Here is a 17,430-nt window from a genome sequence, read left to right as displayed (position 1 = left end):
CACAAACATTTGCCAGAAAGAATACCCGCTGCTTTCTCTCCTAAAGTCAGACTTGTGCACAATGCGACATTTCTGTAATCTGTGATACTGTTTAATATTACATCTAAAAAAGTCTCTAAAATAGCCAACTAATTTGACAGTCATCAAGAAAGACTAAACACAGGCAGAGCACCAAAGAAAATATGCAATGTAATTTCAGCCAAGTCACTTGCCCTCTTGGGAAGGGAAGTTCAATAATTCACATTTCAGGAGGCCACCGAATTATCTTTGTAGTAACAAAGGAACTGCTTCAGGAAACACACAAATGTCTAGCAGAGTGAGCTAGAGAACCAGGGAACGTTCTCTGACAGGAAGCAAGAATAAGGAGTCAAAGGAAAACTGTCTGAAGACAGATTTTGGGTGAAGCAGTGTCAGCACTTAAAATGTGCTGCTGCTTTTATTTGCAGAGGTGGCACACCAGTGACAGAAGGGCACGACTATTAGGAATCAAAGGGCTGATTAAACCTCAGAATGGCTCAACACAACAAAGCCACTTTCCCAGTTCTTAGAACCAAGCACATGAGGTATGAGTGATGCACAAGGTTCATTTACTTTCCTATTTACAGGGAAAAAGATACATCATGCAGCTATAACTGAAGTTTAAACACCAAAAGAGCTTACTCTCACCCTGAGCAGAACAATTAAACACAAGAGAATACTGGATTCATATTACACCTTACTTAGTCATACAGAAAAGTATTCAAATCCCTAAATCTCATTATAAACTCCTCCCCACCTTTTCTCCCTCCATTTCTGCAGGGAAACTGAGATTACAATCCAACACAGATCCACCAGAGCTTCTCCTGAGCCTGGGCAGGACTCTGCCATGAGAGCTGCAGGAGCCAGCCCCTTCCACAGGGCTCTGTGGCACCTCCACTGCTTTCTGTGTGCTCAGCTGCCTACACCTGATTCATCTGGTTGATTAACTGCTTCCTGCTGGAATACTGAAGAGCAGCAAGTCAAGCTGCTATGACACATTCCCTTCTTGAGACTCAGCCCCTCCTGGAAGGTCTCTCCCTGAAAATTTCTCTTCAGCTGTTTATCACAACACAAGAACATAGAGACTGTGAGCCGCCTGGCAAGCATGCAGTGCTTCACAGGTGACCTGTCCAGGAAACTCACCTTTACACCAGACACACCAGGATACAGAACCTGCTTGTCCTACTTACCTAAAATATTCTCATGCCGCAGCAGTACAGTGTTGTACAGCTCAGTTTCCCTGAACCAGGACTTTTCATCCCTAGAAGAGAAGATCTTCACAGCAACATTTTCTCCTTGCCACTGACCCCTCCAAACTTCTCCATAACGGCCCTTTCCTGGTGGGGGAAAAACACAGAAGCTGTCAACGAACAACCAGCCTTCAGCAGGCAGAACTCCACTGTCATGAACCAAGCATCACACCAGGTGATCTCATCCCCTGCGTGCACTTCTTTCCACTGGAGCCACACTGTGCTCCAGCATCCCTCGTTTTTCCTGGCTGCTTTACCTGCAAGGCGTGTGAGTGTGGATCTCCCCTCCCTGCACACCAGTGCAGAATGGAGGGTTTGAACTGGGAGGTGTCACCGTTCACCTCCAGCAATGAAAGAGGTTTTGCAGCTGAAGTGACTTAGGCAGCACATGGCAAAGTCCACGTGCACAACACAGAGCTGTCAATTCTGCAGCAAGGACAGGAAGGAAATGTAATACTGGGGATACAGCCCTTATATTTCTACTCCATCATCACCCCTTGCAACATGATTTAAAGAAAGCAAAAACCCAAACCCATCCACAAAGGAAAAAAGGATTAAAAACCACCAGCCCCACCAAAACCAAACCCTGTCCTGTGCAGATCAGGACATACTGTCTGCAAGTCAAGCTTTTTACCCCTATAGCTTCCTGACCTCTTCAGTGCCTGCATAGCATCTTCCCTCAATGCCAATGCCTCCAGGTATCTTTGACCCAAATGTTTCCTAAACTCAATTAACACTACTCAATAATAAAAATAAGCTGAAGAAAGATGTAATGAATCCTTAAAATTAAAACCAAAGCCCTACAAAAAACTAAACACCCAGAAGACACTGACCTACACACTCCACAAGTGTGATCTGGCGAGCCACCGTTCTTTGCACCAAGAAAGGAAGTCCAGAGCCACTTCCAGATGTGCAGGAATGGTCCAACAAATCCTGTTCAGAAGGAAAAGCACAAGTTTAGGACCCCTGAGAAACCCCATTTTCCCCTGCATGTTTACATGCACAAAGGATAGGTTAGGTTAAAGTCTGGGAGTATCTCTGTGGCTCTGGGGATGCCATTTGGTCACTTGGCGTCAAAGACATTTGTTTACTAAGTCATTATTTCTTTAGTAAGTGTAATAACTATATGACAACAAATGTGTATGCACTGGAAGCCCACTCCTGGCAAACCAGCTATCGTCTGTCATGAGATTCTGCCCTTTTTCAGCACTTCACTCTTCTTTTACTTATCTTATGCCCTCCCAGCTGTTTCTGATACCCATCCAAGCTTGGTGCAGGTATTTAAAACCAACACCAGTTTTCAAATAAACGAGGTGAAGGGATTTTCCAGCATCACCTACACAAGATTTGCCACTGATACTCCAGAAAAATTTCTGTAACAAATCTTTCTTAAAAGCTTTATCAGTTTCTGGTATTTTTAGTGCATAAAAAGCAGACTTTGAGCTGTAAGCTTATAATAAACATGAGTGAGATCCTGATTGAATATTAAAATCCCATTAGCCTTGTAAAATGCTAATGCCCAGCTATTTTCATAGCCAGGAGTTTAGTTCAAAGCATTAACAACTATTGCTGGAATCTTTCTTTACAAAGGAAAATAGGATAAAAAAGCCTAAACAGAATCAACTTCCTATTATTACCAGAAAACTGCATTGCTGTGCTTGGACCAGATATCCATGAAATCTCCTTTCTTCTAAGAACCTCTTAATGAGTGCTCAAGAAAAAGATAACCTAGGAGTGACAGAGACTACCTTACTTTTTAACACAAACTAAGGGCCCATTTTCCTTCCTGCTTGCATCAGAGGCAAAACAAAAGCAACAAAACCAAAAAAAAAACATCCCCAAACTTATCTACAGCAACTGTAAAAACAAGATTTAAAGAGGCCAGAGCTCCTTCCACTAAACAGCTTAGGGCTTTAAGCACTTGGTACACTGCAGAGACTAATCCTAAATGTAAACTTACTTAATGTGTGACAAAACCAGTGACTTAAAACACAATGGAGAAGAAAAATCTGGAATCTAGAAGACTTGCTGTTTAGATGAACATTTGGGCAGAGGAGCTACCGATTACATTTTGTGCATCAGCCACACTGGGAGGCAGAGCAGCAGTGCTGGCACCATTCAGCACTGGCTCAGAGGGTCTGACAGCTCCCAGCTCTTTGAAACAGAATTTTGATTTTTTTTCTTTACAGGCTTTATCACCATTTCCACATAACATTAAATAACTACAAGTACAAAAAGTCTGCAAATGGCTTGAAATGATCCTGCACACATAAGATGGAAGAGCTGGTAAAAGCTGAAGTCAATGCTTAAGGACAGATCACTGCTTTGTGGGCTCATTAAACAGAGCCAAAGGCATTACAAAAAAAGGAAAAAAAATATTAACAGACAGGCTACTCTTTGGCCCCAAAGCGAAAGTGCATTATGGTGGGACGGCACCAAAATAGAAAATGTTTTCTAGCCTCTTAATGTCGGGGACATTTTATCTCAGCAATGCAAGAAGAAAAGTCTGCATTGCTTCAGGAACACACTCCATCTGCCTGAAGTTTTACTTGCTCTGCTCAGATAAAGTGAGGGACATTTGTGCTCTGGCCTCCGGGAAGGGGGAAGGGACAGTCATCTGCAGAAAGGGAACACTTCCCAGCTCATTGTATTTCCCAGAGACCGTATGAGCAAGAGCATATTTTGAAAACTGAGCTTTGAGTAAGGATTGCACATTTCTTAGAACTCCTCCTCCATCAACAAAATGTCACTGACATCCCAGTCATCTCAGAGTCCTGCTATCGAGATAATGGCAGTCTGAAGGTTATAATTGTCAAAATTATCTGTATTTTCTTTCCAGCTCTTCAGGCTGTTGTATATCAAACACGCAGCACAATTCTTCACCTCTCCCATTACTTCAGGCCACCCAACAGCCAGGTACACTCTGTTCTGATGTGCTGACACTGTTTCCAGAAAACAAACAGCTTAGAGTGATTCTCCAGGTCCAAAGGACCTACACTTGCCACACCCATCTTTTGGTTAAAATTCATTAATACTACAGTTTTGGGAGCACAGGAACAGCACCCCTCCAGTCCTGAGGCCAAGTGGCACCCCCTGGCCAAGGGGGATCACTAAGAGCAAAGCATGCTCTTAGTGATGTGGCCACACAGAAGGAAGAGAGGGGAGTTTGGAAGTGAGGAAAACTCACACCCTGCACACAGGCAGGTCACTTACTGCCAACGTGCTGTCCCCCACGTTCGAGGCAATGAGGCCCTCGATTGTGCCATATTCTGCATCCCTAGAATTGAGCCTCTCCATGTGGTTTTTCTGTATTCTCCGTATGATCAGCACAGCTACTGCAGAAAAAACTATCAACACTACCACAGGAGCCAGGATAACGATGATTAGTGTTTCCATGCTGTAACCTGCAGCTTCTCCTTGAAAGGTTTGCCCTTGGGAAAGAGAGGGGAAGGGAAAAAGTGTGAAAAGAGAGAGAAAAAAATAATTTTGGAGATTCCCAGAGAAAGTCTTTAAACGCATTAGCACTGACACCAACCCCGACCACCCAGCGTGACAGAGAGGCTGTGGCACAGCCAGGTGTGAGCACACCTGCACAGAGGATGCACTCCCTGTGGAACAGCACAGCCCTCACCTGCACTGAGCCACTTCTCACAGGCAGTGCCTCCATCCTGACCCCAGCCACACACTGCAGCCCTGCCTGCCCCAGCAGGGCATCAGATGTGTGCCAGCAGGTCCAGGGTGGGGCCCAGGGCACAAAGGCCATCCCGTGCCTCCCTTCAGCCAGCACTGCAGCCATCCCTCTCCCGACAGGGCAGACCAAAGCCACCCCCTCTTTCTCAGAACACACTGCTGCTGAGCTAAGCTCTCACCTTTGGACGAGGGCAGCTGCGCAGTGATGTTCATGTTGCACAGGTGTCCCTGGCAGCACTCCACGGCCTGGTTGGGGGACGGAGGCGTTTTGCACGTCATTTTCCGTTGCTCATAGACCTGGAAGCAGCCCTTCTGGTAAACCTTGGCCCCGTCATTAATGCTCAGGGAAGCAAAGCAGCGCTGGCCTTGGCACCGATCCCCGTTCCCACAGGATATGCCTTCACACACACATTCGTAGGGGACCATCTTGAGCTTCCGTTCATCATCTGCAAAAGGAAAGAGTCGAGGAAAAAACATCCTCCTGTTCTTAATAGCTTCAGTTAGAGGTAATGAAATCAAAAGACAATAACATCTGCTTAGGGGAAGCAACAGTGTTTTCAGGTAGTGCTGAAGAACCACTAAGTAGGAGGTAACAATTCCAATTCAGCTATTTCAGCATGAGATATGCCAAAGCAGACATAGAGATCTCTCTCAAGTAAGTTAAAATTTAAAACTGAGAAAACCAAGTTACTCCCACAAAGCCTTTACTCAATGTTTTCCAAAGGCTGTTTGTGAGGTGGAGCACCCATCTTTCAGGAGCTCATCTCTCAGAACATCCAAGAGATCTTCAAATGAAGCATTCCTTCCTCTCCGTGGCAGTGGAAATACTATTCCCTTTTTCTGAGGCAAACCTTAAACACGCTGCATGTCACAAAAGCTTCACGTGCACACAGCTGTGTAAACCAGTTACAGAAGTCACTTTCCAAAGCCAATGCCCTCACTGGAGCAATGAATCATGGAAGAGTGACCAAACACCACACTGGAAACCCTGACCCCACACAACACTCACCTTGCCAGCTCGGGGATGGGAACGCCATCACCATCAGTACAGGGAGAATCATAACTCCATCAACCACCCTGGAGCTGCAGAAAGGAGAGACACAAGAGTTCTGTATGCTTCCATTGCTGTCTTTAAATGGAACCAGCCCAAAAGCAGTCTTTAGCCATTCATGAATTCCTTACACAAAACACAACCCAGCATTGACTGGATTCCTTTTTACCTCTGTCTTGTTTCCTAAATAATTTCCTTCACTTATAAAATCCATGCATTTACTGGAACATCTTTTTCGATCCACAGAGACATCACATGCAACTACCATGTAGATTCAGAAGCTTGTAGTAGGGAAATATGAACCCTCCAGTACCAAGCAGGCATGCAATACAGATGATCCCTTCTTTGAACCGCTTACTAGAAGTTAAATTATTGTTAAACTGAGACGATGGTCTGTAAAACTGTATTAGCTAGCCTTTGAGGGGAAACAGAAAAGATCTCCACCAGAAAACTCAGAGTAACTTCCATTAACCAGCAAAAACCATCGCTGGATGGCAAGAAAAAGATTGAGATGTATTTAAGGAAGATGCTGCTCTCTGAAGAGCAATTTCCAAGTTTAAGTTGCCTCTCCAAGGATTTTCCTTTTGATGGCCCCAGTCCATTTCCCTGCTGCTGAAGACAGTAACTACACCTTGTGCAACAGTCCTGGCTGATTCCAGCATAAAGCAGAGGCACATGCTCCCTCTAAAACAGGAAATAAAGGAGCTTGCCTTTCTATTTGAATTTTTCTTTCTATTTCCAATATTTGCCATGATACTTGGTCTTTACAAGAAAATAACATACCACTCTTTACTCCACTTTTTACTGTGAAACAAGGCTTCTGAAAAGAAACTCTTCTGCAGTTTCTTTGAATTTAACCCAACAGCTAGGGCTGGTGACTCCGAATGGTTTGTCTGTCCTGTGCTAGCTGGTTCCTGCAGAGACTCTCTGGCCTAGTCACATGGAACAAAATGTTCCTTATGTGAAGGCATTTGTCTTCATTTTTCAGATTTAATTCTAATTGAAGCAGATGAAAATTGAAAATAAATCTGATATTGCCGCTTTCCTCTCAGATCTCTTCTGTTGTGCCTTTTCAAATCATTAGCACTCCTTAAGTGCTCAGTGATGAAAGACAAGCCATTACTTCTGTATTTATTTCCAGTAATTGATTCGTCATCAGTTAAAATGATCATAAAGTTCTGACCCAAATATTCAGTTTTCACCCTCACAGAAAGTCCCAGGCAGCACTGACCAGTTCACCTCCCAGAACAACACTCTCCCTTCCAAAGAGACATTCCCCAAGGAAGCTTCCCCTAGTTCTCCTTGATGCACCCAAGGCATCAGTAACCCCTGCTGATACCTAACCCTCCCCAATCATGCTGCAAACCTGATCAGAGCGAGTTAAACAGCAGGGAGCAATGCACAGAGGCAGCTTAAAGCAGAGGAGAGCTGTTTGCAGCAGCCTGTAACACAGCCACCCCGTGTCCTCACCACCAAACCAAAGGCTGCACCACGGCCATGCAGCCCAGGACACTCCGGGCTTGGGCACGGCCCAGCCACACCACCGGGACCGGGTCAGCTGCGGCGGGAGACTGGAGGAGGGACGGAGCTGGGAGGGAGACTCTGACCGCCACCAAACACGGATTCTCCCTCAAAAATCATTTGAGAGCATGAGTTCAAAGGTGCTGTGTTCACTGCTTAAAAAAATTACTTTTTCAAAGCAATTCATGCACATACATAAGCACTGAAGTCTGGTTCTAGAGACACCAGCAAGCACCCCCTTCCAGCTACTGCTTTAGAGGGAAAGAAAATACACATTTTAATGGAAGGAACAAAACATTATTTAATAAATCCCCCAGAAAATTGCTATGGATTTAAAGATCCATGAGTTAACCAGTTATGATCTGGTACCTGAATTCACAAGAACTTTTTTCCCAAGGGAAGAGTTGGGATTTAACCCAGATAAATGAAGAGGAATTAACAAGCAACCAGCAAAAACACACAAGAGGTATTTTCCTTTTACCGTTTGATTGGAGCTGCAGGCCGTGCCCTATGGAACCGCAGCACAGCGGCAAGAGCCACTAGAGGGCATGGGGAACGTGGGCAGGGATGCAGGGATGCAGCAATCCCAGCGCTCCATGGCGTGCTCCACACACAGGGATGGAGGTGCCAGCACTCCCTGACATGCAGGGATGCAGGGACCCCAGGGATCCCAGTGCCACACCACACAGCCACAGAGGGATGCAGGGATCCCAGGGATCCCAGTGCCCTGTGCCACACCCCACACCCACAGGGCAGGGATCCCAGCATCCCATGCCATACTCCAGATGCAGCAGTACTGGACACCATAGGGCAGAGCAGGAGGCAGGACACTGTGTCAGAGCTTCAGGCACATACAGGGAAATGTGGATCATTTGGGTTTAACCTCCTCCTGCAAAAGCACATTACCATTGGAAAACCAGAACTTGCTATTGATGGAAAGGTCTTTTTCAAAGTGGCAGCTCCCAGATTTCCAAACAAGCCTGCAATGCAGTGCAGGCAAGGAAGGGATCCTGGCTCCTGGGCAGGCCAGCATCTGCTCCAGGGCCAGCTTTGGATTCTGAAGAAGTCCTTTAAACTGGCTCTGGAAGCCCAAATGAACAATGAGCCAAGCACAAGGCAGACCAAAGGCTTGGTGAAGACATCCAACGTAGCACAGAGACACACAACTGGTTCAGGTAACAAGAGTCTATAGAATCCTTACGCTTTGTAGTCATAAAGTCCCAACACTGCAAAATCCACCCTGAAACCCCAACGCTTGTTCCACTTTCACACCTAATATTGCTCTCTCCTTTCTTCTTAAGAAAACCGCGTCCTGCCAAATCATTCCTGTATGGCCTTAGAGCAATGTGGGGTGAAGTTCTGTACTGGGACTGTCAGGACAGCAGCTGCAAGAAGCCAGAGGGGAGAGAAGAACCAGTTCAGACAACCCAAAACACCACAAGGAGCCCTGCAGGCAGTGGCTGTTGGGAAGTGGCTTTTAGTCCCCAGAGCCAGCACTGAGCACAGATCACAGCAGTGAACCCATTAGTGCAGGAACTTCAGGCTGCATTTCATCTCCATATGACACAGACATGGGAACATGAACATGAGAGCCGCTCAGACTTTCCAGATGAGATCAGAAGCACCCAGATATCGCTGACAGTCCCAGTGGCCCCCTGCCAAGAGCCCAAGGGCTGTACATATTTTGCATGTACCTCACCAGATTCCTATCAAAAGAAAACATCCACAATACTGGATCACAGTAGTGCCATCCACAACAGCCACACAAGAGCTGAATTCATCCACAGCTGTGTCTTCAGAAGGAGAAATGTGCATTTAAAGGCAATAATTCACAGCTTGCTCTTTAATTGAATCTCACACAAAGGAGGTGCAACCCCCGAGCAGCCCCACAAAGGCATTCCTTGCATCAGAGAGCAACAACCTTGGGCAGTCCTTTTTTACAGTCTAAACTTGGTTGCCAGAATTCAGAAGACTGAAACCAGCCACCAACTCCATTTGGTACCCACCTGCACAAGGCACACATCCACATTTCACAGCTCCAAGAATGTGTCAAAGTGCCATCCAGAAAGACCAAATGTCTCAGATTCAAGTGTCCACAAACACAGAAAGAGTGAAGGATGGGATACTGGTTCTTCTGTAGTCATGTACAAAGCAAAGTCACAGCACTGCTGAGTAAGAATGAAAACACTACATAAAAGGCAACTACACAGTGTAAAGTGTCCTGGAAGTTTCTTCCAGTCTGTAACTCTGACATGTTCACAAAGAGTTCCCTTGGTTCTTTTAAGAAAAAGAAAAGGTAGCAAAGCAGGAGTGTCATATAAAAATAAAAACAGCCTGCTCCCAGGGAACAGGGACAGGACAAGAGAAAACAGCATCAAGCTGTACCAGGGGAGGTTCAGGTTGCATACTGGGGAAAATTCCTTAACGGAAAGGGTTGTCCAGCCTTGGCACAGGCTGCCTGGCACTGTCCAGGGCAGTGGTGGGAGTCCCCATCCCTGGAAGGATTTAGAAGTTGTGCGGATGTGGCACATGAGATTAGTGATGGCCTTGGCACTGCTGGAAGAATGATGTGACTTCATGGTCTCAGAGGGCTTTTCCAGCAGATACCATTCAGTGATTCCATGTGGGCAGCAGAACCTCTCTGTGGCTGCAGGAGGCAGAAGGCACTTGCCCCAGTGTAAAAGCTCAGGCTGTGTGCAGGTATTGCATCAGTACAAGGGTCTGAGGCAACCCACTGACAACCGGCTTACTCAAACAATGAAGCAAACACAGACACTTTTAAATTGATCTGCAAGTTCCCAGTGCTTTGAAAACACACATGTAACTTTCCATTTTGTGTATCTTTCCGCATTTGCTGCCTCGAGGGGTAATTAAATCCACCAGGAGGCAAGTACCGAGGATTAGCACTGCCCTGTGGAACAGCCTGCCCCTGCAGAGCCAGCAGCATCACTTGGAAGCCCTCACACACAGCCACTGGCTGTGGCTCCCTGAGCACGCCGCCGGGGAGCATCTGCACAGCTGCGCAGTCCCGGTGTGCAGAGAGCAGCACGCAGTGAACACACCGGGCTGAGCAGCACGCATGAACACTCCGGGCTGAGCAGCACGCAGTGAACACTCCGGGCTGAGCAGTGAACACTCCGGGCTGAGCAGTGAACACTCCGGGCTGAGCAGTGAACACTCCGGGCTGAGCAGCACGCGTGAACACTCCGGGCTGAGCAGTGAACACTCCGGGCTGAGCAGTGAACACTCCGGGCTGAGCAGTGAACACTCCGGGCTGAGCAGCACGCAGTGAACACTCCGGGCTGAGCAGTGAACACTCCGGGCTGAGCAGTGAACACTCCGGGCTGAGCAGCACGCGTGAACACTCCGGGCTGAGCAGTGAACACTCCGGGCTGAGCAGTGAACACTCCGGGCTGAGCAGTGAACACTCCGGGCTGAGCAGCACGCAGTGAACACTCCGGGCTGAGCAGTGAACACTCCGGGCTGAGCAGTGAACACTCCGGGCTGAGCAGCACGCAGTGAGCACTCCGGGCTGAGCAGCACGCAGTGAACACTCCGGGCTGAGCAGCACGCAGTGAACACTCCGGGCTGAGCAGTGAACACTCCGGGCTGAGCAGTGAACACTCCGGGCTGAGCAGCACGCAGTGAACACTCCGGGCTGAGCAGTGAACACTCCGGGCTGAGCAGTGAACACTCCGGGCTGAGCAGCACGCAGTGAGCACTCCGGGCTGAGCAGCACGCAGTGAACACTCCGGGCTGAGCAGCACGCAGTGAACACTCCGGGCTGAGCAGTGAACACTCCGGGCTGAGCAGTGAACACTCCGGGCTGAGCAGCACGCATGAACACTCCGGGCTGAGCAGTGAACACTCCGGGCTGAGCAGTGAACACTCCGGGCTGAGCAGCACGCATGAACACTCCGGGCTGAGCAGTGAACACTCCGGGCTGAGCAGTGAACACTCCGGGCTGAGCAGCACGCAGTGAACACTCCGGGCTGAGCAGTGAACACTCCGGGCTGAGCAGCACGCAGTGAACACTCCGGGCTGAGCAGTGAACACTCCGGGCTGAGCAGTGAACACTCCGGGCTGAGCAGCACGCATGAACACACCGGGCTGAGCAGTGAACACTCCGGGCTGAGCAGCACGCATGAACACTCCGGGCTTTGCAGACCCGTCAGCCGCTCAGGGGAGCGCTCAGGTTCAGGTTTCACCTCACATGAACCGTGCCCGAGGCACCGCACAGGTATCTGCTCAAGACACCTAGATACACGCGAATTACTGCGGCTTCTCACGCATTTCACATACAAAGGTGTTCTTTTATTATGCTACACACGTTTCCTTGTACAGGTATTCTTACATGGCACACAGACAGCTCCTACCAGAGGAGCATTCTGTAACTGCCAGAAAAAAGGCTCCACTGCACAGCTGCAAAGCTCCCCAGACACTTTCCCTGTTAGACAAGTCACAGCTACAGACAACTTTGAATACCACTCTGCCAAGGCCATCCTAGATACCCACAAAGTGAGGAAAGCCCCCATCGTCTGGTGACTTCATCTGTGCTGAGGCCTTGGGTTTAGAAGGCAAAGAGAGCACCCCTGCACATCCTGCTGCCAGACTACCACACTTTTTCCCCCTGGAATGGCTCTCTCTCCAAAGACAGTATACTCTCACAACTCAATACAAAACTGCCAATGAAGATACAAACTCTGTCCAAACAGAACACCTGGATTTATCCAGCAGCTGTAAGTTCCAAAAAACAAACATTTTCAACTGAGAGATTATGGAGAATTGTCTGTAAAAGTTGTTTCTGAATAGTTTAGGTAAAAAAATATTAAAATAGCCACAAAAGCTCAAAATGCACCCAGTAACAGAGACTAACTTTCAATTTACTCAAAGCCTACCTCTCCTAGAGTTGGCCTGCTTTCCTGCAGCCAGCAAGAGTGTGTCTATTCCAGACGTTATCTGTGCCACGTGTGATGAAGGAGCTCAGGCAGGAACACAACCCCAGGCGTTCCAGGACTGCCCATCACAAACTGCTGCTGCTGTATCCTGGTCTGTCCTGGCAAGGGAACATGGGGACAGGCACAGCACTCAGCCCCACTCCTACAGGCACAGCCAGTGCCACAGGACATGGCTGTGCCAGCCCCAAAGCCCCAGTGCCACAGGACAGGGCTGTGCCAGCCCCAAAGCCCCAGTGCCACAGGACAGGGCTGTGCCAGCCCCAAAGCCCCAGTGCCACAGGACAGGGCTGTGCCAGCCCCAGTGCCACAGGACATGGCTGTGCCAGCCCCAAAGCCCCAGTGCCACAGGACACGGCTGTGCCAGCCCCAAAGCCCCAGCCCCAAAGCCAGCGCCCTGCAGTGCCAGCCGGTGCCAGCCCTGGGAGCCCGCAGCGCCTGCATGCCCCCTGCTCTCCAAATCAACACCGCTCTGCCCCAGAGCTGCGCCGCAATCTCAACCAGAAACCGAGACAGTTGAACTCACAGCCTAAATGAGATCACTGACTGCTAATAATTTTCAAATGCTTTTCAGTAACTAGTTAAATATTACATAGCTCGCCTGTTCAGAGTTTCTGCAGAACACTCCAGCCAACCAAAACAAACATTTCCAAAAACAAATCTTTGGCTTGGTTATCGCCAACAAAAATCCTATTTTTTCCTAAGGAAAAAAAAAAAAAAAAAAAAAAGCAGCTGGGTTTTTTTTCCCGGTTTCCCCAGTTTTTCCTTACAGAAATTTTAACTACTCATTTCTTTATTCTGGGTTGCAGAGAAGCCTGTGTCTGATGATATGCACAGCTTTTAGAGATCATCTCTCACAGGGTCACACCCTGCTGCAAGATAACAACATCATCTAGTCCCCACAAATGCATTAATTAAGCAGCATCTCCCTACAGTCTCAGTGTGTTTTCACACATGCAGGGACCTAGAGAGGTGCAAATGCTTTTTATTCGAAGTCCCTGACCCTATCAGGCCAGATCACCCAGAGCCAAACTTTGACTGAGGTGAAGGCCTCCCTTGGCCACAGCACCCTCCAGGTGACCCCTCACCTGTGCTGATATTTCACTCCAGTGAGGACCCTCATCTGCACATCAATAATCCCAGTGATATTTCACAGATTCACCCTGGGTAAACCTGACCCTCCAAAGTTATTTTCCCAGGGTCATCACCACAAGAATATTCTACTTCTGCCCTTTAGCCCAAGCACCCTACCCTGAGTGCAGTTTGGGGTATTTTAATAAAAATTAGCCAAAACTTTTTTTAAATCAATTTAATTGAATTGTCAGAATAATACAATGGCAGCATGACTCAGCAACACAGCCACTAGTTAATATAGAACCATCAAAGCTGGAAATATTATAAGTATCTATGTATTTTTATTTGTGTATATCTATAAATCCATAAACCTGAGCAGGGCAGGAGCAGGGGAGGCGCAGAGGAACACAGTACCATGGCAGGGGTATCAAGGAAGAACAGGAGAGCCTGGCTTCACACCTCCATCCAGCTCACTGCTGAGGGATTAAACTGGCATTGGAGCAGCATTCTTCAGGAGTGATGGGCTGCTACAAAGTGGGAAAGGTTAAGGGACATGGAAAAGTCAGGTGTTCATTCTGCACCCCACTTACAGCTTAACTGCTCCTAGCCTCAGCCAGTCAAAGAAAATGAACCAACATTTATAGAGCAATCGGACTGAGAACAGCAGCTCCTGACACTCCATAGGCACATGTCATCAAACAGCATTTCCTCTCAGCAGAGCATTTCATTAACTATTACTCTGGAGTCCAGAAACCTGAATGCAATTAGCAACCCCAAAAAGAAGGAAACACTCTGCTGCATAAGTCAAATCTTCAGAGATTATACTAGACCACCCCAGAATTTTAGCAGTACTGTTTGACAGTTGAGCCACATTATTCTGTTCTTAAATCCAAGATACAAACAAAGCAGGTCCTGGTCTGGCTCTGGTACTCCTCAGCCTCCCATCGCCCACCTGTGCAAACGGGACACCCAGCAGCAGGGGTTACAGAGCCTCAGGAAATCCAGGAACAGCAAGGGGCACTCGCCGTTAAGGGGAATGCAACCCAAAGCTGACTTGAAGACAGTAAGGTGAAGACCAGCTCAGGCCTTTCTCCATCCTTGAACCTTCAAGTGCAATTTCTGTTCTTCCCACATCAACAACATTAACCTCAGTGCGGCAGTTCACAGCTTTACCCTGTTCTCCCCCTCGTGGCATCCAACAAGCTGTCCTCCTTTCTCACCTGAGGCTTCGTAAGGTACCACAGCCTCCACCACAGGTCTCTGTTCTGCTCACATCTTACCTGAAGCAGTCTCAGCTCCTGGGACACTGATCCATCTAACAATCAGGCCTGTGTGCTAAAACAGCTCAAGAACGTTACAAATCACTTTGTCCTGGCATTCCTCAGCTGCTGTTACATCTGTGTCTACTTTGACCTCTCAGGCAAACCCTTGTGCTCTTCCTGGTACAGGAGCTCCCCATCATTGTCCCAGCTGATGTCCATCACTGCCTGCTATGCACCCCTCAGTCCAATCATCAAGCACCTGGTCACCTCTCCAAACACCAAATGTATCCCAATTATACACAATTCTTACACTTCTTTCCAGAGCTGTTTCAAGTATTCCCTTTCCACCTATTTAGCTGTATGCTGTCCAAGTCATGCATCTCACATGCCCTTGCCAAACCCAACTGTACTTGGAGATCTTCAGAAAACCATTCCATGGATTCATACAAACTTTTGGTTTAATTGCTGCTGCAGAAGCCAAAAGCAGCCAGTCTCATCCCTATTTAACAGCTAAATTCCCATGGCTGACCTCACACACACTCAGCTGCAGATGTGAAGCCCAATGAAAGCGAGAGCTCTCTTTGGACCAGTCTGGCTCTGGAGCGCTGCACAGACTGCCCGAGAGCACCACACCTATCAGCAGCAGGGAGCAAGGCCACTCTCACGATTCCAGGGAGCTTGTGACACATCTCCACTCCAGTGCTTATTTCCAAGGTCCAACATCTCGGCACAGAGCACCAGCCATGACTGGGAATGTAAAACACTGAGGACAGTCAGTCAAAGACCACTTTAACCAACTGCTCCTGAACACAGAGAAACATGCTTTGGGCCAACAGCGCTCCTCACTCATGGGCTGTGATGGAGGAAGGGATCATTCTTAACAGGACACCAGGCAACATTTGCTCACACAGAGCAGGTCACCATTCCAGTCTTTTTCAAACAACATCAAGCCATTTTCCTCAGAGGAAAATTCAAGTTAAAGGAGTGAAAGGACTTCCTGCAAATAACCTGCTATCCAAACTGTTCCTAGAAAGGGTCAGAAAGCACTAAAGTACTGTCAAAGGCAAGAGGAAATAAATTTTGGATACTGTGGATATCTGTAATCAACCTGTCAGCCAGATAATGCTGAAGGAAAGGACCAACAGTCAGTACAAAAAGGTTTCTGTGTCCCTACCACTCGCTGCTCAGTGGAAATGGAAAGCCAGGTTGGTCAACAAGACCAGATCTGACTCCACAGAAACCTTCAGCATTTTCACTCATCTTCTGGCCACGAGACAGACTCTTTTGGGTTTCATACTCTAAAGCTTTCCACTCAAAAAACAAAAAGCAGCATCAAAACTCTACCCTGAGTTCACACCAGCGTAGCTCTAATTGTGAGTGCTCTGAAGTTAGCAGGAACACAGCTGCAGAGAGAAAGCAGAAGCTGCCATGACTGCCTGTGAGCATTCAGTGAGGCCAGGAATCATCTGAATTTCAGCTGGACTAGACATTAAGAAAACCACAATAAAATGGACTGAGACATCCAAAATTATTTTCAGAAAATAGGCCAGACCAGGCATGAAAACATCTGGGCTTGGCTTGAGTCATGAACCACATGAGCAAGACACCCCACTGCTGCCTGCGGGCCCAAGTGAGGAATGTGAGCAGCACAAAGGTAGGCAGCAGCAGTCTCCCACACCCAATTCCCTTTCTGCATCTTCCTCCACCAACATGCAACAGGCCCTTTATTCTGACCTGTCTTGTACATCCCAGTCCAATGGGATTTCTAAGGATGGTATTTCTGGGACATCAGGCAATATATACAAGATCACAGCTGGTCAGCCAGCCAGTTCCAGGCATGTATTCCCACTTCAGAGACAAAAACAAAGCCAAAAAGGGTTAAACCATTCCAATCCTGGTCTGTGCTGGCACACCTGTCCAGCTGGCCAACAGTGTACATGTTCCAAGGATCCCTTACTCTGCTACACCAACACACAGCAGCCCCCTCCCTCCTTCCCAGTGCCTCGTTCCGATGAGGACAAGTTTACCCCAGCTCTAAGCAGCAAACAACCAGGACTTCATACGCCAGAAGGGCTGCAGCAGCTCAGCTCCTCTGTCCCTCAGATGAGTCAGTGTCAGCTATTCCCTTTTAGCTTTACAGCATTAAGGCAATTGAAGTGAGCATTCTCACCAGAACTGTTCTCTGAGGCCAGAAAGCCCCAAAGGACTCTAAGCCAGGGTGGGAAAGACAGGCGTGGGGAAGGGCCATTGACCAGAAACTGTTACTGCTGAGACTCAGTAATGAAAGAGGGAAAAAAGAAAAGATAAGGAGGAAGTCAGCAGAACTTCAACAATTCATTACAAGTAATCTGCTCATACATTTTAGAAATAAGCCTGACAGGATGAACAGGTATGAAAGAGACACAGGACGCACTATATTTATGCATTTAATATAACACAGAAAATGGATAGACTATAATACATATAACCTATGGACTAACCCAGGAAATCCCTTTTCTGGCCACCACATGTACTCCTAACATGGATTTCACAGCACTCTTACTTCAGAGTGGATTGACTTGGGTCCCCTCACTGGAAAGGTGCTACCACATATGGCTCCAAGCTGCCCA

At 47.7% G+C, this 17,430-nt stretch overlaps 1 protein-coding gene across 3 annotated transcripts in view; it reads right to left on the bottom strand.

The window, feature by feature from the left end:
• Positions 1-17,430, bottom strand: part of ACVR1 (activin A receptor type 1) — a 45,335-nt gene that overhangs the window by 12,079 nt on the left and 15,826 nt on the right. For 2 of the 3 annotated variants that reach the window (XM_021543441.4, XM_021543443.4), the window contains exons 2-6: positions 5,968-6,041; positions 5,138-5,404; positions 4,482-4,699; positions 2,102-2,201; positions 1,209-1,355 (exon numbers count right to left, since the gene is read on the bottom strand). In XM_021543441.4, the coding sequence (XP_021399116.1) occupies positions 1,209-1,355; positions 2,102-2,201; positions 4,482-4,699; positions 5,138-5,404; positions 5,968-6,019 (784 nt within the window). In that variant the 5' untranslated portion in view covers positions 6,020-6,041. Of the gene's footprint in view, positions 1-1,208; positions 1,356-2,101; positions 2,202-4,481; positions 4,700-5,137; positions 5,405-5,967; positions 6,042-12,428; positions 12,453-17,430 lie in introns of those variants that run through there. The other variant, XM_021543442.3, reaches the window with a different exon arrangement.

This window comes from Lonchura striata, chromosome 7 (genome assembly GCF_050655825.1).
Source record: "Lonchura striata isolate lonStrDom1 chromosome 7, ASM5065582v1, whole genome shotgun sequence".
Classification (NCBI taxonomy): domain Eukaryota; kingdom Metazoa; phylum Chordata; class Aves; order Passeriformes; family Estrildidae; genus Lonchura; species Lonchura striata.
This window is presented reverse-complemented; position numbering and strand designations above follow the sequence as displayed.